The sequence below is a fragment of the Mycothermus thermophilus genome (assembly GCF_041956435.1).
Source record: "Mycothermus thermophilus strain CBS 625.91 unplaced genomic scaffold VTJ04scaffold_1, whole genome shotgun sequence".
Classification (NCBI taxonomy): Eukaryota; Fungi; Ascomycota; class Sordariomycetes; order Sordariales; family Chaetomiaceae; genus Mycothermus; species Mycothermus thermophilus.
In genome coordinates, this window is record NW_027191427.1 from 2,568,056 (window position 1) to 2,590,547 (window position 22,492).

The window sequence follows — 22,492 nt, forward strand, 5'->3', positions numbered from 1 at the left end:
CCCCGCGGACAGTGTTCCTGCCCAGGAATCTGCCAAGATCGTTGAGCCGTCCGTCATAGAAGAACCGGTTCCAGTCTCCACCGAAGAAGGCCCAGTCGAAAGCACCACCGAACCGGCGCCCGCGGACAGTGTTACTGCCGAAGAACCCGCTGAAATCGTTGAGCCAGTCGTCATCCAGGTACCAACTCCAGCCTCAGCGGAAGAAGTCCCAGTCGACAACACCACTGAGGGGCCGGCTATCGATACCGCTGAGCCCCTGGACGAATCTACCCCCGCGAACGGTGTTCCTGCCCAGGAAGCTGCCGAGATCGTTGAGTCGACTCCTGTGGAAGAGCCAACTCCATCTTCAGTGGAAGAAGTTCCGGTCGACTCGACAGTCCAGGAGACTACTGATGTGGTTGAGTCATCCGTCGTGCCAGAATCAGTCCCAGCCTCAGCGGATGATGTTTCAGTCGACCCTACGGTTCAGGAGACTGCCGAGATCGTCGAGCCAATCACTGTGGAAGAGCCCGTTCCGGCTTCGGCGGAAGACGCTCCAGTCCATCCGACGGTCCAGGAGACTGCTGATGTGGTTGAGCCCTCTGCCGTGGAAGAGCCAGCTCCTGCCTCAGCGGGAGAGGTCCCGGGTGACAGTTCTGTCCAAGAGGCTGCCGATATCGTTGAGCCGACCCCGGTCAAAGAGGCCGTTCCAGCTTTGGCAGAAGAAGTTCTGGCCGACCCTTCGGTCCAGGAAACCGCGGAGATCGTCGAGCCAATCACTGTGGAAGAGCCAACTCCAGCTTCGGCAGAAGAAGTCCCAGTCGATCCGACAGTCCGGGAGACCAATGAGACTGTTGAGCCATCTGCCGTGGAAGAATCAAGTCCGGCCTCGGCGGATGACATTGCGGTCGACACTTCAGCCCAAGAGGTTAACCAGATCGTTGAGCCAACCCCCGAAGAGCCCGTTTCAGCTTCGGTGGACGAAGTCCCAGTCGACCGGACGCTCCCAGATAGCGTCCCAGCCGAGGAACCTGCAGAGATCGTTGAGCCATCCGCACCGGAAGAGTCAATTCCACCCTTAGTGGAAGAAGCCCCCGTTGACAGCGCTCCTGAGACAAACCTTCCACCCTTGCCGACGTCGCCTGTGGTTGAGACGCAAACTGAAGCTGAGGTCCCGGAGCCAAAAGTTGAGGCCTCTGAGCCAGAAGGTGAGGTTCCAGCCCCGACTCAGGAGTCTGCCGAGATCCTGGAGCCTCGGCCTGAGATTGAAGCCTCCAATCCAGAACCTGCAGTTTCGATCCCGACTCAAGAGGTTGCCGAGACCGCAGAGCCTCAACCTGACGTTGAAACCTCGAAGCTGGAGCCTGCGATTTCGATCCCAGCTCAGGACGCTGCCGAGAGCCCGGCGCCTCATACTGCTGCTGCAGTCTCAGCGGAAGAGCAGGTCGACGAAGAGACGGTTCTGTCCCATCCTGTTGATTCTCTCCCAACAGATCAGGTTGAGGAAGAGCCGGCTCCGCAAGATCAGACTCTTGGCGAGGACCTCGACACTTTGCCAGCTGTGCCCGAGAGTGTCCCTGGATCTCCAACACAAGGGGAAATCGTCCCCGGGGAGCCGATCGAAACCCAATCCCTCCCGTCCCCGGCACAAGCCCCCGAACAAGATGACCAGCTCGCGCCTTTGTCTCCAACGGAAGTTGTCCGGGATCTCGATGCGGCACAACTGCCAGCGCTTCCAGACAGCCCTCCCCAGTCCCCGATCGAGGAGCGAATTATCCGGCCCATCGCTGCAGCCCTGATCCAATCAGCAGATGAAGACACTCAGCCTGCCTTCAAGGCTCCTCTCTTTCAGTCTGTTGTCGCCAATGTGGAAGTGGAGAAGTTACCCGCGTTGCCCGAGAGTCGACCTGATTCTCCAACCCAGGAATCTCCTGCTCTTGGTGACGTGTCTCGCACGCTCTTCGCGCATTCCATTGCGAAAGACACTGAGCGGGTTCTCCCCACTGACACACAAGCCGCCCTCGATCTGGGCCTGGATGTCAAGGAACTTCCTTCTCTGCCGGAGAGCCGACCTGAATCTCCTGCCCAAGACATTGCTGCTGAGGAATCGTTCATGCCCTTGGAGTCACCAGCCGAGGAAGACGAGCAGCCGGTTGCGGCCAGTGCTACCCGTGCTGTCGTCCACCTTCAGGTAGACAAGCTCCCTGCTCTGCCTGAGAGCCGTCCAGCATCGCCATCTGTGGACCTGGTGGGTGCTTCCATTGACGAAACAGTCCATGACAAGATCAAGACACTGGCTGCTGTTCCCGGCACTGAGGGCTTCGTTGAACAAACGATTGGAACGGAAGGTGACCGCGCTGTTGAACTGTCGGCGCAAGTCCCGCTCCCTGAAGATGACGATGGCTCTCTCACTCTCGAGACTGCACCGACGGAGACCCTCAAGCCAAGCAAGGCTGGTTCCGCAAACACTCTCGAAGTCCCTTCTGCGGCGCTACGACTGCCCCTTCCCGAAAGCTGTCCAGCCTCGCCTATTGAACCTGCTCCAGTTTTCTCGTCAATCCCTCACCCTATTGCTGAAGAGGTCTCGGAAAAGCCGATGCTTGTTGCGTTGCATAACCTCCCTACGCTTCCTGAAAGCCGGCCCGGGTCCCCTGAAACCACCAAAGAATCACCAGTTGAGGCCGAACCTCAGCCTGCTGTTGCCCCCCAGGAGACCGTTGCCGAGAAGACCCTGTCCCCGAACCAGCTCCCGGCACTCCCGGAGAGTCGTCCCAGTTCCCCAGCAGAAGATCTCGAGAAGCTGCCAGAGGATTCACCCGAGGAGACTCAAGTCGAGAAGGAGACAACGGCATCGTTTGAGCCCCCAGGGCTTAGCCAAGAGCCTACGATCCAGGTGCAAGACTTCGCCCAACCGGCCAGCGACGAGACATACGAGCCGCCGGCGACCTACGATGAACTCTTGTTCCAGAAGAAGATCCCTGACTCCCCCACGACGGCTCGAGCTCGCGAGAAGGAGGCAGAGTTGGAAGCGGCCGAAGAAAGGATCCGTTCCACACCCTTACCCGAAGCTGCATTGGCCACCGCGGCTGCGACAAACGCCGGCCTCGTCGTTGCGCGTATGCAGCAGTCCGAAACTACAATTCCGTCGTTGAAGGTGGAACGCCTTGAGGAAGCCAAGTTAGGACTTGACAGCAACCTCGAAGAGGACAATGAGCCTGCCGATAGTGTTTCTTCATTCAACGAAGACGCCTCGACCGTCGCCGCTTCCGAGGCGCCAACCTACCTGTCCGGGTCAACGTTCTTCGAGTCTCAACACGACGGCCCTGGGAAACTGGATGACTCGCCGCCACGGCCGGGCACGCTCAGCTTTCTCCTCGGAAACAGGCGGGGAAGCCTCAAGAGCCAGGCAACTTCCCGGGTGGATCTCTGGACTCCTGCTTCACCACAGATCAGTCGCGACAAGAGAAAGGCCTCAGATGTCCGGCCCATTCCCGAAGTCGCCGAGGAAACTACGACAACACGTGCCGCTACAACCGAGCAGGGTCTTGGGATCTTCATCAAAGACAAAGCTAAAGGGAAAGCGAACAAAAAGGAGGTCTCATGGACAGACTCTGAGCCTCCTGCCAACGGCAAACAACCGCAGACCCAGGGAGAACGTGAGAGATCCGCCAGCGTGGGAGACGATGCTTTGTCAAGCCAAGAGGCTCCCCAACCTTCGGGAGACACTGCCAAACAACCGGGCTCGTCGATCCTTCAGCACGTGGAACTTTCCAAATCGCGGCGCCACACTAGGTCTGTCAGTGATGTTGGGTCGACGACCAAGCTTGCTTCCGATGACGCTGGGTCCGAAAAGCAGCAGTCAAAGCAGTCCGGCGATCAGCGTGAGGGTGATTCGGCCTCCGTGTCTGGGTCGCCAAGGCTGTGGAGGAAGAAGAACCTCTGGGGATCGTCCCTGTCAGTGCTTCCGTCCCTCGCCGGTGGCGTCGGTTCGCTCTTTGGCATTACTGGAAAGGGGCCGGCAACCTCTTCTCGCGAGAAGCCGGTCCAGAAGCAGGAGGTCCACGAACAACCCGAGTCGAGAAAGAGCCTGGATGATGAACCTCCCAAGCACGAAGCCCCGAAACAACAGGAGCCGGAGCCTCAGCAAGACAAACCTTCGCAGCCGTTGGATGCGGCGTCCAAGGAGGAGACAGCATCGGAACCAGGCGAGTCCAGCAGCAAAGTTCCCGCAGCGGAGCAAGCATCGGACGTGCATGAGCCCACTGCCCTCGACGAATCAAGCCCAGACACTGCGGCGCGCACACTGCAAGACACCGGTGCTTCGCCAGCCAATGAGGAGTCCTCTGCCCCTGAAGAACCCCCCCGGTCATTGTCAGCAGCAGTGGAGGGTTCTGCGGACGAGGCTAAGCCTGTGGATGCAGATGCAGATGCAGTTGGAGCTGCCGCTTCTGTTGAGCCCAAAACTGCGGGCGTGACCGAACTGGCACCCTCAGTCCCTGAGCCTAGCGACATCCCGCAATCCGTCGAGCAGGAAGGCGTGCCATCACAGGAAGTCACCCAGCACCGGTCACCATCGCTCTCTGCAACAACAACCCTCCCGGACGACAACAACTCCCAGCCACAACCCGGACAGCAGCCTCCGGCCGATACCCCTGTCGCCACGGATCAAGGTGGCGAATCGGCCCCGGACACCGCGGAAGAGGAAAAGCCGCAGGACCTCGAGGTGACACCCAAAGATGCTCCCACAGATGAGCCTGTCATTCAGGAGACACAATCAACAGAACTCTCTGTTGTGGACGGGCCGGAACAACAAATTACGACATCCCCTGCCACTATCGGCGACTCGGCCAATCCTGATGACTCGCTCGCAGCCAACCAGCCTGTGGATGCAGAACCCACCACGAAGAAGAAGAAGTCCAAGGGGAAGAAAAAGAAGGTGGCAGAAGGTGTTACTGAAGCAACATCTATGTCTGTGGAGCCTGCTCAACCAGAGGAGTCCCAGCCTGAGTCTGCGCCCCCATCCGGGGAACAGCCACAGGAGGAGGAGCAGAGTGAGACGGTTGCTACAGTGGCGGAGGACGCGTCTGCTCCGTCCACCGAGGTTGAGGCGAGCGCGCAAGGGGAAACGCCTTCCTCTGGCAAAAAGAAAAAGAAGAAAAGGAAGAAGAGGGCTGACAGCCAGAGCTCGGAGGTCGTTGCCGAACCAACCACGGCGGCGGAGGCTCCTGTGGACTTGAGCGTGACCGAAGACCCAGTTTCACAGGACTCCGCACCGTCTACGAGCTCACTCTTGCCGGAGTCGACGACCGACGTGCCGGCTGACGTGCCTGAAGCCGTGGTCGTGGAGACTCTCGTGGAAGTCGAAACTTCTGAGCCCGCAGCTGAGGTCAGTGCAGAGGTGGAAGCGAGCACATCTGAGGCAGTGCAAAGCGCTCCAGAACCTGAGGCCGTCTCCTCACTTGGTGACGACCGCCCAGCCACCCCTGGCAGCCAGGAAGTGCAAAAAGAGGCCTCGACACCGCAAGATCCTGTGCAAAGCGTCCCAGAAACGCCGAGCAAGAAAAAGAAAAAGAAGAAGAAGCGGCATAGTGTTACCTTTGCTGAGCCTCTTGAGGAGCACCTGGTATCTACCGGAGCAAGAGGTGAGGACAAGGACAACCAGCGCAGCATCATCTCCAGCAGCAACAAGCAGGAGGCTCAGGACTCGAAGGATCCCATCTCCGAGGTCCCGGTAGGCACCCCTTCACAGGAAGCTGACGGCGAGGGCGAATCTGTCAGTGAGGAGCCTGCGGTCGCTCAGCAGCAGGAGGCCGAGGCGGACGGCCGAGGTCTCGGCAATGGTGATGTTGGTGTTTCTGTTTCCTTGAGTTTATTGTCTGATGCGCACAACATTGTGTCGCAGCCTCATGGAGGACATGTATCTAACGGCAAGCTGCTGCCGCAGGAAACCACCGTGCTACCAGCCCCGCAGCCCCTGAATCCATCAACGGAGACGGAGCTAGTTGAGGATGGCGAGTCTCGGGCGGTTGCAGGGGAGGGTAAGTGATTTCTTTTTACCCTCCCTAGATCTTTATTTTTGGTTATGAGGATAAGAATGTAAACTGAGTGTGTTTTTTTGCGTATTAGATTCGTCCCCAGAGGCCCCGTCCAGTGTGACCCTGAAGCATCGCGAGATGGCCCGCAGCCTTGCTGCAGCAGAAGATGTATCCCGCGCGCAGGGCAGCGAACCGACCACTTCGGATGCAACCACGGCCCCACAGCATGCCGCTGACAGCACCACTGAGCCATTGACAAGTGGTGCAGCAGCTGCTGAAGACGAACCAATAACAGCCACTCCAGCCGCAGGGGGGCCACTCGGAGACCATGAGCCCAGCCTCGAGGACCTCACCTCACTTCTTCCGTCCGGCGAGGACAGGACCAAGAAGGAGGATGCTGCCGAGGTGCATCGCGAGAGCCCCGACGTGGATGTACACACCGAGAAGGCTCCCGAGCCGCCCGGGTCCCGCCTTGCTGCCGACGCAGATGTGACCCAATCACCAGCTGCCCAACGCGACGCTGCAGCCCAACCAACCACGAGTGAGCCGCTTCCTCCACAGGCTCACCCCGAGCTCACCGCGGCCGACGATTCCTCAGCTGCCGGCAGTCGGTTCCCGGAGTCATCCTCCGTCTTTGGGGATTCCGCCCCTGGATCGTCCTACGCATCCGACTCTGAACTGCTCGAGCCTTCTGACTCGGCATCGTTGGGGGACATGGAGGAACGCTCTCCATACAGCCTCTTCAACAAGCTCAAGAAGAGAAGGAGGAAGCCCAGGACTACTACTCCTGAGATCGAGCCATGGCCAGTCGAAACCTCTGAGCAGGCCCGTGTGGAGTCGCCGCCGCCGCAGCAGCAGCAGCTTCCCGGCGTCCGCTTTGAGGATCGACCCGTGCTGTCCCCCCGCACCCTTCGGTTCCAAGAGCAGTTGCTTGCCCGAGCGGAGGGTGATGATTACTCTTATTCCAACCGGCGTGTTGAGCGTATGATCAATCAGCTCAGCACTGTTAAGGAGGAACCAGAACCCTCTTCTGAGGATGCCGAGAGTCATGACCGTTCCCTGCGTGGGGTGGGCGAACCCAGGACGGAGCAGCCGAAAAGCCAGGATCAGGGCCAGGACCCAGACGACGATGATCAGCAGCCCGCCAGGCCGGATTCCCCGGCACAGCCATCAGTGTCGTCCTCGCGCACTGCCCCTTCTGTGAGCGCGTCTCCTTTCTCTAGACTTGGACTGGGCACCCCAACTGCAAAGTTTGGTTTGGGTACCGCCGTTACGGCCCTGACCGCAGCCTATTCTCTCAAGAAGGCGGTGGGAAAGAAGCGCGAAAAGAAGGACAAGAAGCGCAAGCCCACGTGGGACGAGCCTTGGCCCAGCAGCGAGGCGTCGGGCGCCGAGGAACTCGTAGAGCCTCTTGTAGTAGAGGGCAAGGGCAAGGCTCCTGCCGTTGAGGAGAAGGAGCTTCAGCCCGAGGTTCGCGACCCGGTGTCAGGTGTGGAGGTTGAAAAACGTGTCAAGGATGACGTCGGGCAGAGTCCTCCCTCAGGCATTGATGAGGGTGTTCAGACTCCCACTCCTGCTCCTCCTCCCCCTGAAGAGGTGTCAACAACCAAGGATGTGGTCCCGTCAGAGGAGGTTCAAGCATTGCCAGAGGAACCTGCAGCCGAGCCGGTGCCTACAGAAGAACCACCCGTGCAAGCGGTCGAGCCGTCCATCGAGCAGGTTGTCGAACCCCCTTCGGATGAGGTCGCCCCAGTACTCACGCCGGAAGTCGAGCCCGCCATCGAACAGGTTGTTGAGATTCCCTCGGATGTTGTCTCACCACCCACACAGGAGACCGAGGCGATCCTTGAAGAGAAGCGTGCTGTGCCGCCAGCAGAAGCAGAGTCTGTCCCGGAGTCAACAAGCACAGCTCAGCCGGTCGAGACGGATCCGGTACCTGAGCCGACAAGTCTCACACCAGAGGAGCAATCAGGACAGATGGCCCCGGAGCCGGAAGTTGCCGTTGGTAAAAAGGGTAAGAAAAAGAAAAAGAAGCAGCAACCCCAGGAATCTCCGTCCGACAAACCAGCGCCGGAATCCGAGCCTGCAACACGCGCGATTCAACAGGCTGTTGATGAAGTGGTGCCGCCAATTACTGACAAGCCTTGTGCAGAAGAGGATACTGTTGTCCCTGTGGCGCCCATTTCTGGGGTTGAGGAACCAGTCGAGCAGTCTGAGCAACCAAAGCCGGTTTCCGAGGTTCTCGAACCCGTCCCCGAAGTCCCAGAGATTCACCCTATCGCCCAGGATTTCGTTCCGACTGAAGAGGCCGCTTCTGTTCCTGCCGGCGCGGGGGCTCCGGTCGAAGAAATTCCTCCTGCTCCTGTGCAAGAGCCCGCGGCTGCTGAAGAGGCTCTACCGGTGGATGAGCCTATTCCAGTTGAAGAGCGCGTGCTTCCTCTCGAACCCGAATCTTCCTCTGCTCAGCAACCCGTGGAGGAGCCACCACCTGAGGTCGTTCGGTCGGTCGAGGTTGAGACTCCGGCCGTGGAAGATCCAAAACCCGTGGAAGACTCGCTCCACGAGGCTCAGCACGACCAACCGCCGCAGGACCCTGTTCCCGAAGTTCCCCAAGAGACTGCAGCACCCGAATCTGAAGCTGTCGTCGAGCCAACCGCCGAGGATGTCACTCAGGACACTCAGAAAACAGCCCCGGAGGAGCCCGTACAGCAGCAGGCAGACGTCGCTCCAACGGAAGAACCTGTGGTGATTGAACCGGCGACCAAGAAGGGCAAAAAGAAAAAGAGGAAGGGACCCAAGGCTGGGATCGCACTGAAAAGTGAGCTAGGCCAGCAAAAAGCAGTGGTTGAAGAACCCGAGCCTGTCGAATCCCAAGCTCCAGTTCCAGCTGCAGAACTCACTCCTCCTGTGGCGGAACCAGAAACCCCCGGTGCTCCACTGACGACACAAGAAGCAGCCACAGCGGAAGAAGTCTCGGTGCCAGAGCCTTCCCAGGAGGCATTGACGGTTCCTCCAGAAGAGACAACACCTCCTCAACCGGCTGAGACAGAGCTGCAATCCCAAGAAACCAAGCCTGGCCCTGAGGTTGCTCAAGAACGGGATGCTGAGCCCATGCCGGATGAGTCCGGCTCGACTGTGCCTGAACCTGCTCCTGAACCAGCACGGGAAGCTCCTGCGGAAGAGGTCCCTGTCGAAGAGACGGCTACCGCAGTTTCGGCCGAAGAACCCAGCCGCGATGAATCCAACGACCGGCCTACCTCCCCCGTGCCTGAGCTGTGGGGTGAACCTGTCCCGGATGTCCCCAGCAAACCGGTTCCCGATGTGCCGAGTGCGCCAGTTCCTGAGGTGCCACGTCCGAAAGAGTCGCTTGCTGTTGAGCCTCTGGCAGAGACTCCCGCTCCAGTGCCCGATGAACTTGCCCTCGTTGCTCCAAGCACTTCCGTTCAGGAGCCCGAGCCGTCGTCGCTCAAGGAACCGGAGGTCGTCGAGGAGCCAAGCCAACCACAGCCTGTCGAGGAGACGCAACCAGAAGACCCAGCTGCGTCCCCGAAGAAGTCGAAGAAGAAGCGAAAGGGTTCAAAGGCGTCCGGATCAGCCCCCAATGTGTCGACGGTAGTGGAGGAGAGTCCTGTTCAAGAATCTACACCTGGTACCGACCAAACAATCAAGGCTTCAGAACCTGAGCCAATCGGTGAAGCGCTTCCCCTTGAGCAAGCCGTCGTCGGGACACCCGCTCCGCTTGTTACAGAGGAGGCCCTCTATGCGCCAACAGAACCGAAGCCTGTCGAGGAGTCTGAGCCAACCCTCCCGCCGCCCTCTGATGAAGCAGCGCCAGTTGCCGAATCCACAGACGCGCCAGTCTCTGAGATCGTCGAAGAGTCCGGCTCAGTCTGGGGCCAGGACCAAGAGCAGCAGCAGGTCGAGGAAATCGCGGCCGTCACTAGCAAGAAATCCAATAAGAAAAAGAAGAAGGGAAAGAAAGCGGCTTCAGAAGCGGAACCGGGACCCGAGACCGATGCTCCTCCTGCCCCCGTGGAAGTGGTTGCTCAAGAGCCTGCACTCACCACAGAACCAACCTTCGACAGGAAGCCCCTCCCTGCTGAGCCGCTCGTCCAGGAATCATGGACCGAAACCCCGCTTCCACCAGAAGAGACGCCCACTGAGCCGTTACATGAGGCAATTCCTGAGCCACCTAGCCAAGCCGCGGAGTCTCTTCCTGATACACTCGCTGATGACGCTGCTCCATCTGTCGAGAAGGGTACGGAAGGAATGGCGTCTGAGTCCAAGCCCACCCCCGAAATCACTACCTCCATCGCTGAGCAAGTCCCCTCGGCGGAGTCTGTTCCTCAGGCGACCATTACCGACCCCGAACTCCCTCCAGCCGAGCCGCCGGCTGAGGTTGCTCAAGAACAACCCGTTGCTGAGCTTGCCGCTGAGGCTGTGGTTGAACCCACATCGGAGGCTGCAGAGGTTGTCCTGGAACAACCCTCCGGCGAGCCAGCTGCCACATCGGTTCCAGAAGCTCCCGTCCAACCAACAACTCCTGAAAGGCCCGCCACTCCTGCCGGTGACGACGCTGTCTCAGGCCTGCAAAAGTTTGCTTCCTTTGAGCCCATCTCCGAGCCATCCGGTGCTGGCGAACAACAACCTGAGCAAAGGACATCCCCAAAGGCAGTTGTTGAACCCGAAGTCCCCGCAGAAAAGGAACCGGCTAAAGGCCAGAAAAGAAGGGGTCTTTTGGCTTCTCTCTGGTCCGTGTTTGAGCCCGATCAACCTGAACAGCCCGAACCAGAGCCAGAACAATCCAAGAAGCCTAGTCGTGAAGTCGCTCCGGCCGAGCCATCCGCACCAGAGGGTTCCGACATGGCTGAAAAGGAGAGCAAAGCCAGCACAAGCCAAGAAGCGTCTCAGCAGGAGTCTCGTGCTCGACCATTCGAGACCCAGCCCCGGGGCGCCGAACTTGCCACAGAACAGGCTGCAGCTGAGCAACAACAACCCGAGGAGACACCGGAAGCGACATCGCCAAAGAAGAGCAAGAAGACCAAGAAAAAGAAGAAGGACAAACGAGCATCCGCAGCAGCCACATCCGATGTCATCGAGACAGAGACTCCTGCGTCAGTGCCGCCTGCGATCGTCGAGTCAGGCCCAGGTGAGCCGGAACAAGCCTTGGAAGTCCTGGAGCCAATGACCCGGTCACTCTCTGAGGGTGGAGCACCTTTGGTCGAGCCTGCTCACGAGGAACTGGAGGTGTCGCCAGCAGAGGAAGCTCTAGAACCTGTGACTCAGGAACAGGTTCATGTTGAAGAAACCCCACTTGTTCCTGAAGTGACACCCGAGCCTACTCCTGAGGTGGCTCCCGAATCGGTCCCAGAGCCGCTTGCGAGGTCCGTCCCTGTTTCCGAGCACCATGAAGACAAGGCTGAGGAGACTGTGGTTGGTTCTGAGCTTGCTCCCCCTACTGCAATGGAGTCAGTGTCAGCTCCCGACAATCTTGTCATCCTTCCTGAGCCGGAACCCATGAAGGTTGACCAGCCCTCATCGACTTCCAACAACACCGACACCAAGATGGGTGAGTTAGAGCCTGCACAGGTCGAAGTCGCATCTCCGGAGACCACGTCTGCAGTTACACTTGAGGTGCCCACGGAGGAGGAGACGGTCATGGCCAGCGCAGAACCTCAAGAGCCTCCAGCAGTGTTCCAAGAGGAACCAGGAGAACCTATGCCGGTCGAGACCCCTGATTTCTCCGCTGATCTTCCGGCGCCTGAAGAACATGAAGAGAGCCGCGAAATCAAGGCTGATCCTGTCAAGCTTCCCAGCCGAGCGGCCACACCAGCGCCCGAGGTCCCTGTGGAGAACACCCATCAAGTGGCGGCAGAGAGGTCCCCTGAGGCTCCCCAGACATCGGAACCACAACAGAAGCCTGAACTCGCGGCATTGCCAACGGCGCAACCTCGTTCGCCCCCGCAGGAACCGCGCCCCTTGCTGACAAGGAAAGCAACCATCGGGTTTGGCTTGATCCAAGACGCACCAGAGCCATATCCGGAAGATGCGCCGCCCCCTAAGCTCCTGTCAGACGTTGAGACGCAGGAGCCTCTCTTTGAACTGATCGAGGAGACAATGAGGCAGGTTGACGATGAGGTAGCAGCTGTCACCGAGGCAAGCGTGAGCAAGGAGGAGGATGATTTCGACAAGGCGAAGGTGACACGGAAGGCATCATTCTTGGAGGAGCCGGTCAAGAATACTATTGAGGGGGGAGACGAGCAGGAGACGAAGGCGGAGAGTGGGAGTGGGATCCATGAATTGGGGGAGGCTGGAGGTGTGCCGTTGAAGGAGCATGACATGGAGCTGGATGTTGGCGATGACAGTGACAGGCACACGATTGCCGAGACGGTTGTGACGGAGGGCGGTGTGAGGTTGGCTGAGGAAGAGAAGGAAGAGCATGAGGAACCAGAGACGGAGGCCAAGATGGAACTGGCGCAAGACGACACAATACACGAGGCAAGGAACCTGGAGGAGGAAGCGCCGGCTCAACGGCCGGAGAGTCAAGAACACAAAGGGTTGTCGACGGCTCGCAGCTTCAATGGCGGTGCCAGCCTGGGACGCATGGACTCAGAGACCATTCCCAAGTCGCTCCGGGAGCCGTGGGCAGCACGAGCGGAGAAGGAAACAAAACAAAGGAAGGAGAAGGTGTCTCGATCACCGTCCCCGGAACCCGTGCAGCGGTCATTCTCATTCCCCGACGACATTGCGGACGAGGAGATGTTCACTACGCGGGACGTCAACATGGAGGAGGAGGGCGAAGACATGGCAAAAGAGGCAACGGAACGGGCAGCGGACGAGCCAGTGAAGCTGCCGCCGCTGGCGGCATCTTCGTTTTCCGAGTTCATGAGGTCACACACAAGTCTTGCACCAGTCCAGGAGGAATTGTCAGAGGAGGAGGAAGAGTCGAAGTCGAAGCCGCAGTCCCAGCAAAGAGACAGCGGATTCGTGTCGGCGTCTCCCGTCTTGCACGATGCGCAGCTGGCACAACAACAACAGTCGGCAACCAAGACAACAACAACAATGACAGCACCGACGACGCCAAGGCCCAGGACGGCGGCGACTACAGCATTGGAGCCGGTCCGCGACAGCGGAGTGCATCTCCGGGACTCGTTGGAGGAGGATCGGCCAAGGTCGCAGACACCGGCGCTGTCACCGCTGTCACCGGCGACCATGCATTCGGCCAAGTCGGCGCAGCTGCCACCGAGAGACGACACCATTTCGCCGATGCCGCCGATGCTGATCCCGTCGCCGTCACCTCCGAGCGTGAGCACGCATCGGCAGATCCTGCGGGAAAGGCCGGGGCTGCACAAGGTGTCTGCCATCATCGGTGCCGGGACTCCCCGATTCCTGAGTCCTTCACCGCCTGCACAGACGCCAGACCCGGAAAAACAGCTGCACCTCGCCAGGCGACGCGTCAGCCCTGCCTCGATCTCATTGGGCAGCCCTCGTACGAGCCCCACCGGAGCTGGCTCGATTCCAGCCAATACCAGCCTGGCACGCCTCCGCACCCCGGACCTTCCAGCCCCACAATTTCGGCCTGACAGCCCAGGCACGCCACTCTTTGGGCGATCAGGATCAGGCACAGGCACCCCGGCCACTCCCGGTTCGAGCTCCTCCACCCGCTCTACCCCGCTGCAGCTCCGGCGCATGGACAAACGGGCAGCCGGCGACTTGAGGTCGGTTTCTCTGAGAGACACCCAGCGAGAGCTGGCCGCAGCGGCAAGAGAGCACGAAAAGGAAGGGACAGCAGAGAGTTCAAGTTCAGAGCCTGAGGCTGGGGCTGGGTCGGCAACACCCGCCGCGGTGGCTGGTGCTACCGTTGCAGCTGGAGTGGGTCTCCTTGGCGCTGCAGGACTTCCCAACAGGGACACCTCCGCCAGAAAACTCTCAACCTCCTCACCGCCCGCTCCTCCTGCTCCTGCATCCGATCCTGTTGCACCACCACCAAATCCCGCTCCAGCAGCCTCTGCACCCGCTGTGACTCGACAATCGCCGCCGGCACAGACGACGACGCCCGTTGCGAATGAGGGCCGTGTGCGATCAAGCGCCAGGGATATGGCGGACGTCTATGTAAGTCTTTTTCCTGCCATTTTTGGCTTACTTTTTCCCGATTTTCCCTCGGATGCTACCCTACCACCCTGTGACCCCCTTCCCTGTTTTTCTCCCGGGTTTCCTTTGCTCCGCTCCTTGCTCCACCTTTTTTCTCTCTCTCTCTCTCTCTCTTCCCTCCCGTCTCTCCTCTCCACACCAACTAACCTTTCCTCCTTCCACCACAGGATGGCTACGGTGAAGGCCGAATTGGCTCGCCGCGGTCTCCAACCCGCCCACACAGCATGCGTCGCCGTCAAAGTATGCAGGTCCTCGAGCTCGAGGCCCGCGTCGAACAATTAATGGCCGAGAACCGCGCCCTCATGGAATATCGCTCCCGTGCCGAGTCGTCCACGTCCTCCACCCCCATGTCTCACCGCACCGCTACCGCCCTCGCTGAGCGCGATGCCGAGATCGAGTCGCTCCGCCGCATGCTCAGGGAGGCCAACGAGGTCATCGACCGCCTGAAGCAGACCAACGAAGGCCTCCGCAGTTCCAACGCCGCCCTCGCCCTTAAGCAACGCGACGAGCTCCGCCGCCTCGACGCCGATCATGCCCGCGCCCTTCAGGACAAGGATGCCGAAATCGCACGTCTCCGCAAGCAACTAGAAGCCTCGACCGCCGAGATCCGCGAGCTCCAGCGCCAGATCCTCGAGCAGGCCCAGGGAGGCCCGAACGAGCTCGATTTCCTTGATGCTCACGACATTGACTACTTCGACCACCGCTGCCAGCAACTATGTGCCCACGTCCAACAATGGGTCCTCCGCTTCTCCAAGTTCAGCGACATGCGTGCATGCCGCCTTACCTCAGAGCTCAGCGACGAGAAGCTCATCGACCGCCTCGACAATGCTGTCCTTGACGGTTCCAACGTCGACACATACCTCAGCGACCGCGTCCGTCGCCGTGACATCCTCATGAGCGTCACCATGTCCATGATCTGGGAATTCGTCTTCACCCGCTACCTCTTCGGCATGGACCGCGAGCAGCGCCAGAAACTCAAGCAACTCGAGAAGCAGCTCGCCGAGGTTGGCCCTCCGCATGCTGTTCGTCAATGGCGTGCCGTTACCCTCACCCTGCTGTCCCGCCGTCCCAACTTCAGGCGCCAGCGTGACCAAGACACCGAGGCCGTCGTCCAAGCTATCCTCGACACCCTCTCCAAGGTCCTTCCCCCGCCCTCCCACCTCGAGGACCAAGTTCACAGCCAGCTCCGCCGCGTCGTCCGGGAGGCCGTCAGCCTCTCCATCGAAATGCGCTGCCAGCGTGCAGAGTACATGATGCTTCCTCCGCTGCAGCCCGAGTACGACGACGCCGGCGAGCTGGTAGAGACGGTCTCGTTCAACGCCGCCCTCATGAACGAAGCCAGCGGCGCCTCCGACATGTCCAACGAGGCCCTCGAAGCCGCCAACGCCACCGTCCGCGTCGTCCTCTTCCCTCTGGTCCTTCGCAAGGGTGATGACAACGGACGCGGCGATGACGAGATCGTCGTCACCCCTGCTCAAGTCCTCGTCGCAGGCACCGGCAACATGCGCCGCGCGAGGGGCGGCAGAGAAGGTCCCGGCCGGCTCATGACCCCGGTCTCGGACGCCGGCGGAGTCAGCCTCGAGAACAGGAGCTCCGGCAGCAAGAGCCCGCGCTCCCCGCCTTCGGGACGCAGCCCTGCCGGTAGCATCCGCAGTGGAGGCGGCCACATTAGCGATGTCAGCATGGAAGGCACTCGTGGGTATTGATCATCCTGGGCATCTATCTACAACGGGTCTATGGCGTTATGACGAACGGCTAGATTATGAATGACTGCATGACACAACGGCAAAAGCAAAAAGGGAAATGGACTTGGGGAACATCACGGGCTGGTTTGGTTGGCACATCGCTGCTCTGTCTATGATCTCGATCTTCCACAATTTTTCTTGTTTATTTTCATCTTCTCTCTCAAACCTGTTTGTCTCTTTCTGTTTTTTTAATATGTTCTTACATTCCGTTGATACTCTCTCCAGTTTGGGTCGGTATGATGAGCAGGAGGAGTTGGGCGTTTGATTTTTCTGGGCTTATTATATCTCATCGTTTAATATCTTGCTTGACTTTGTGTTTTCAAGAGATGATGAGTGATGACTCCTTACTACAATCTATTTAGACTCAATACACATGATGATTGATAAAGTCCTAATCTTGTTTGATCATTTGCTTGCCTGTAGGGTTCTGTGAAACCAATGTTGACGAGGCGTGTAAGCGGCAGACTTGGTTCCAAAAGATCGAGCATATCTGCTGTACCTCAACATTCGGTTATGCAACGCCTGGGTGGACGGCCTATGACACCAGCTTTCCCTGAGTAGAAGAGCTGACCCATCAAACACACTGGGAAAGTAAAAACGGCTTCTTCTAAGTACCGAAATTGCGGCGGAAATCCAAAATTAAGGCAACAGACCGAAAGACATTGACTGTCCCTTCAAACTCAGTCAAAATGACTCCTTCGCATGCCAAGAAGCAAACCATGAATGCCCAACTGAAACACATAGATAGGCCTTCCGATCCATCTTACAACGGCATCACGGCCCAATCTCCACACCTCGGTTGCCGGCCGCCCTTCATGATGAACCACTGCCATGCCATGCTCCTCCTCCCCGTCCACCACCACTACTACTACCACCACCTCCTCCTGCTCCTGCTCCTGGTGGTGGTCCGGGAGGCATAACAAAGTCGGCTGCCGCAAACGAGTCGAAACACAGCTGACCCGTTTGCGGGTCGGTGCGGAAGAGGGCGTGTAACGTCTCCTGTTTTGAAGTTTTACGACGTGTGGGAAGTGTTGTGGTCAGTTGATGCTGTTTTATCTCTAATATACTACCTGATCATGATGTAGGTGGGGAAGATGTAACTAGGTCCTTAAAGTGAAAATGAGGGGCTATAGCGCAATCTGGGGAAAGGAGAGGCTGTACTAAGTTAGGTAGGTAGGCGGGGGAAAACGTCATGTGAGACCGCGGGGAGGGGAACATCATCCTATTCCAAGGCAAGCGCGGGTAATGAAGAGTGGGATTGATACGAAGCAAAGCAAAGTATGAAATGGAATGTACCAGATGAGAGAGGAAAAAACAACTCACCCAGTCGAGATCCCCTATCAGAGCCATCCCGGGTTGTTGCTGTTGCTGCTGTCCTCCAGGCATGGCTACTCCAGCCCCTGCCGGCCCGGTGGTATGTCCTGGAGTGGTCGACGTAATATTCCCGTGACGCTGCGCTTGGCCGACGACGCTTCCTCCATCGCTGCTGTTCTCGGGGCTGCCCGGCACGTTGTGTCGTGGAGGCAGACTCCACAATGCCTCGCCATTAGTAACTCCGGAGAACACCATCTGGTGATGGTGCTGGAGTGGTGGTGGCATTGGCGGGTGTAGGAAGCCTAGGGGAGATTGCTGTAACATATGCTGTTGTGGTGTGCCAGGAGGAGGTGGTGGCATCAACATGTTCATCCTTGTGCCCATGCCGAGGGGAGGTTGGGTGAGAGGTGAGGAGATGAATACATTAAGCGGCGGATGGGGAGTCTGGGCTCCTGGAGAGATTGCTGAAGAGATCGGTGGAGGGTAGACATCATGTTCCGTTTTGAGGCTGGACATGGTACCGGAACCGGGAGGATGGGTCGACGGAGGTTGTTGTTGTTGCTGCGGTCGCTGGGCTTGACCAGGCCTAGGAACTGTTTCCGGAGGAGGCGCTGGAGGAGACTCCTTGACGGCTTGCCTCTCAGGCACAGCTTGGTTAATCGAAGTTGGGGCGCGGACCTTGCGCAGGAGTATGTACAACTTTGTCTTGTGCGCAATCTCGGTCAAGATTTGCCAGATTTTCTGCTCCCGCGGCGTGTTGGGATCTAGCTGGAACACCCAGTCAAGGCACGGCCATATGCGTTCTGCCTCGCGGTGGGCAGGCCTGTAATAGATCTCGGTGGCCAACAATAAAGCTACTTGGTACTGTTGGTAGGCGCCGATGTACCAAGCCCATGCCTTGAACAGCCCGTCTGATTCGAGTCGGATGGCAATCTGGATGATGAAAACGCCACTGGTCACTAGCAGACCATTGAGCTTGTCTGGCAGCGGGTTCACCGTGTTGGAGTGATACGGATGCAGAACCATGACATGAAGACGGAAGATGAGCAGTTGCATGACCAGCCTCGCATACCTTTGGATAGGTATGCGGTCATCGAGCATGCGGTCGTAGCGCTCCAGCATGCGCTTTCGGAAGTTTTCGACTTTGGTAAGCATTGCTGTGAGAGTCGTCTTCCGTAACTCGAGCTTCCTGCGATCGGTCCATATGTTGCGCATCATTTCATTGATCTCGAAGCGGATGATGGACAGGAGTGTCGAGGTCCATGAGTTGGCCGCGGGTGGCCAGGCGGTTGTGTGAGGGGTCAAGACGTCTTCTTCGCAATTCAGGGGCATCTGGGTATCGTAGTCCTCACGGCGGATAGCAGGCTTTGGACCCTGAGCTTCACATGTTCGGATATCTAAGAAGCACAGCTGGTGCCAAACAAGCCGCCGAACTTGCGTCTCTAAAGGGCTGAGGCCATATGCTGAACCATCGCGATGGAGTCCCATGCACTCGGCCATACGCACGGCAGCGCCAACAAGAACGGAATGGGCTCTGGAAACCTCGTCCCGGCACAGGGGCAGCTGGCGTGCCTGTCAGTTGTGGCCCGATATCTCTCAATCTGGCCGTGTGCGGGCTCGATCCTTATGGCTCATGGTAAAACGCTACTCACCAAGTACATGACAAAGCCTTGCAAGGTCTCAAAACGCGTTGTGCTCAGGAAGTGTGCTTTGCTCAGGGCTGCCTCGGTTGCGATCTTCATGTTATTTACGAGTTGGGACTTGGAACAGTGGTGCTCCCGGCAGAATGCCTCGTCGACGGTGACGGCAGCGCTGAACCATGCTGCGAAGACGATGGCTTGAATCGAAGGCCTTGGCTCGATGTTCTGTCTCACATCGTCCCAGAAGGACGTGTACATGACATCGAACGAGGGTCGATGGACACAGCGGGCGATTGGATGGACCGCATCGAAGTAGCGGCGCATGAGATCATGACGAAGGTTGTAACAGCCCAGATCGTGACAATCCAGGTCATTGTTCGGATCGTAGCATAGGTCGGCGTGCGGTAGCAGACTCAGGAATGACAGATGTTGGCCAAATTGTCCGAAAAACAAACCGCTGGTAGGGGCCAAATAGGTTTCTCCGGGCTTGAGAAAATCAGGGCGATCAGATGTGTCTTGTAGGCTGGCTGGACTCAAACCCACCGAGCTTGCATACAAGTGAGGGGGCGCATCTTCGAGACCAGCTTGAATCTATATGTGTGGACGTCAACAGGCTGCTATGAAAGGCAAGATCCATGTTGAACTGGGAATACCTCTTCTGATAAGCGCGGTCTGTTGAGTCCTCCGATGCGCTCGGTAATTCGCATCTTTCCAACCCGTATCCCAAGGTCGATAAGATCGTCGGTACCGTTTCCGTCTGAGTAATCGTCATATGTGAGGTCAAGAGCAACCAAAGGAGTGATTTGGGGCTCGCCGTCCTCGTCCACGACGTCGTCGGCCACAAAACGGCGGGACCGAGAGGAGTCGCCATCGGGGCTGCCGCTCCGGCGAGCTCGCGCTCCCTTCGCAACGTCTCTCTCCAACTGTCGTTCTAGCGACCCAACCTTCTCTTTGATTTCGGTCAAACGCTGCTGGCTAGCTTCATCCAGATTCGGACTGAGGTAGACACAATTGCGTTGGAATCTTTTGCAGTTGTGGCATGGTTGTTTCTTCTCGCACTTGAGCTTGCGGCGGCGGCATTCGAGACAGGACGTGATCATGCGCATCCTCCGGCGGATCGGCTTCTGAGGGGCAGGGACCGGGGAATCGTCAGCCGAAGGGGCCGAGGCAAAGGAATGGCGGCTGTCATGACCGCTGCCACCACCAGCGTTCTCGGTTCGGCCGTGGTCGTCTCTGGTTCTGCTCACTTCGGGACCAGAAGAAGGTGCAGTCGGCGGCTGGACCAAGGTCGGCCCCTGTGCCCCGGTCGCGCCCACCAAAGCTGTAGCTGTAGAGGCTCCTCTGGGGTTGGCAAAGGTCGGCATTTGCGGAGGCTGATGTGCTGAATCCGGACCGTAGGGAAAGGAGTCTTGGTGGAGTGGGACTAGGGGATGCGGCCAGTAGTTGGGAGCTGACATATCGGTGCATCTGGGATGGTTTGCGGCCATGAGGAGCAGCTGAGAGGACAACAGCACAAGGAGGGTCGGCTGTGCTGCTGGTGAAACGTGAGGCAGGGGCGTCACGCGAGACGCGGAGCTTGTGAGCGCCAGAAGTGTGCAGTATAAATAGGGGAGTATCCTTATGAAGGGCTCGATTCGCACAAGCTCCATCCGGGTTGTCCTCGGCGGAAGCAGGGCGATGACCACGATGGCGTCGGACTCGGAAGGTGGGAGCATTATCAAGGGCAAGGTTCATGCCTCGAATGAGGACAATGCATTGAATGACGCCCGGGCGGGTGTCGGTGGTGGCAGCATGTCTGTCGGATGCAAGCCAAGGAAGAAGTGCAGGCTGCGGGTGTCCCCGGACAGAGTCCATGGAGGTTGTCTACCTTGTTACGACACCGGTCGAATGACTCTCTTCGAGATTGAACATGGGGCACTGCCTCGTTGCGTCTCCTCGGTGTCTCGAGACAGCGAGATGGGGGCTTGGAAAGATGGACACGGGGATGCTGATGATGCCTCGCTATCTGGACATCCATTCTGTGTTTGTCAGTCAATATATCAACTCAGCCCAGCCTTCTTTTTCAGCTCTCGAATCGCGGGGAACTACCACATCGTCGCACACCTTGACGCTCGGAACAGCTTGGCAAGGGCAAATCGACCCCGGACTGCTAAGTTGGAGTGAGACTCGCCGAGTTGGTGCTATTTAGGATGTCTTGGGTCCAGGACGCTGTCGGGTTCGAGAGGTTGTTTCTGGGATTCAGCAAGTTCAACTCTGATAGTAGAGGTACCTAGGTGTGCCCCCAATATTTGAACTCGACCTATGGAGAGCGTCTTTTCTCTTCCGCCGTAGATGGGAAGCACTTTCCTTCCTCCTTCCTCCCGGCCCTCACCTACCTCGACTTCCAGGCGGAATTGATTGCTGCCTGGCCTGACTCAGGGGAAGCACGTTCCAGCATCCTGGGTGACCTCCTGAGAAAGTCGGAGGCGTCGGGGAAAGTCCGGTGTCCGGTAGGTACCTATCTTGACACATCCGCTGCTCAGGCGATTCGGAATCAAAGCCACAACTGCAAACTCCAGGTTCTCATCTACATCGTCATCCAATGGACTGAACCCGACAGAGTCTCTTGACAACGCGCCCATAACTTATCTTCTCGTTTCATGAAATCGACCGCTCACTCGCTGCAGAAAAGCCTCATGCAGGGCCTCAGCGCATCGAACTCTCGATCACCTATGAGAAAAGGCCAACACCGCCGGCAACACGAGAGCTCGACACGGGAGGCTGACCCGAAGCTCGTAAAGCCCCAGGTTCCTGCATCCGTGGATGCCCGTCGCCGGCGTACTAACCATTCTTCATTCATTCATGACCGCCGTGGATGGGTGTTGCCTTTCCTAGAGCCCCCCTTGTTGTCCGGACGGATGCCCTCCCCGAGCCCGACCAACGCCGATAGGGTTTAGTTCCGTCGATCACCCGTCACTAGTGGCTTGGCCTTTTGCCCGTTTTCTGGTTCCGTAAGGCTTGGCTCCAACGTTGACCACACTCCTCCCCAAAGCATCCCTGGGACTTCTATCCCGTCGAGGTCCAACTTACATCCAAGAACGTGTGTACATCTATAGTAGGGATGTGCTCTTGATCCTTTTTTGCCTTGCTGGCGATGGCATCACCCTCGGACCTGGACGCAACAAAAAGCGGCGCCGAGACGGGGAAAGTCCCACGCGCGAGACCTGACCAGTTCGGCAACCTCCACACCCTGAGGTGGAATCCTGCCTCACCCCGCACAACATGCTCTCTCATACGGCCAGCCAAGGGGAGACTTGATTGGCAGGCATAGCTGGGTACATTGCCTTCGGTGCCGACAATCACCCCTGCTTCAGATGGGTCATAACACCTGGTCAGGCCCGAGATTGGGCCGTCAAGGCGGGGGTTGGTCTCAGGGACGCTGCAGCATCGAGATTAGGTTCATGAGGAGAGAGATCGAGCGAGTCGGGTACGGCGGGGAGGGAGCGTGTGAAACAAAACATGCCCTCAGTCCCGGGCCTTCTCGCGACCATATATGTCGATGCCGATTGTGTCGTAGGTTTGCTCTGTCCCTCCCCGCCCCCTCTCAAGCCGAGCCCGGGGAGGCAGCCTCCCGTTCCATACGCAAGCC

General features: G+C 58.4%; 2 protein-coding genes across 2 annotated transcripts in view; one reads left to right on the top strand and one right to left on the bottom strand.

Annotated features, from left to right (window-relative positions):
* Window positions 1-15,871, top strand: part of VTJ04DRAFT_963 (uncharacterized protein) — a gene marked incomplete at both ends in the record, with an annotated part of 24,596 nt that extends 8,725 nt beyond the window's left edge. Inside the window, 3 exons of the mRNA XM_069368198.1 lie at window positions 26-6,017; window positions 6,106-14,126; window positions 14,333-15,871. Of these exons, the coding sequence (XP_069223572.1) occupies window positions 26-6,017; window positions 6,106-14,126; window positions 14,333-15,871 (15,552 nt within the window). The remainder of the gene's footprint in view (window positions 1-25; window positions 6,018-6,105; window positions 14,127-14,332) is intronic.
* Window positions 15,872-15,925: 54 nt separating this feature from the next.
* On the bottom strand, window positions 15,926-20,579 carry VTJ04DRAFT_964 (uncharacterized protein; the record flags this gene model as incomplete). Its single annotated transcript, XM_069368209.1, has 6 exons — window positions 15,926-16,180; window positions 16,832-16,909; window positions 17,234-18,787; window positions 18,877-19,350; window positions 19,408-19,455; window positions 19,518-20,579. 6 exons carry the CDS (start codon window positions 20,577-20,579, stop codon window positions 15,926-15,928), a joined length of 3,471 nt encoding a protein of 1,156 aa, XP_069223573.1.
* Window positions 20,580-22,492: the final 1,913 nt, after the last annotated feature.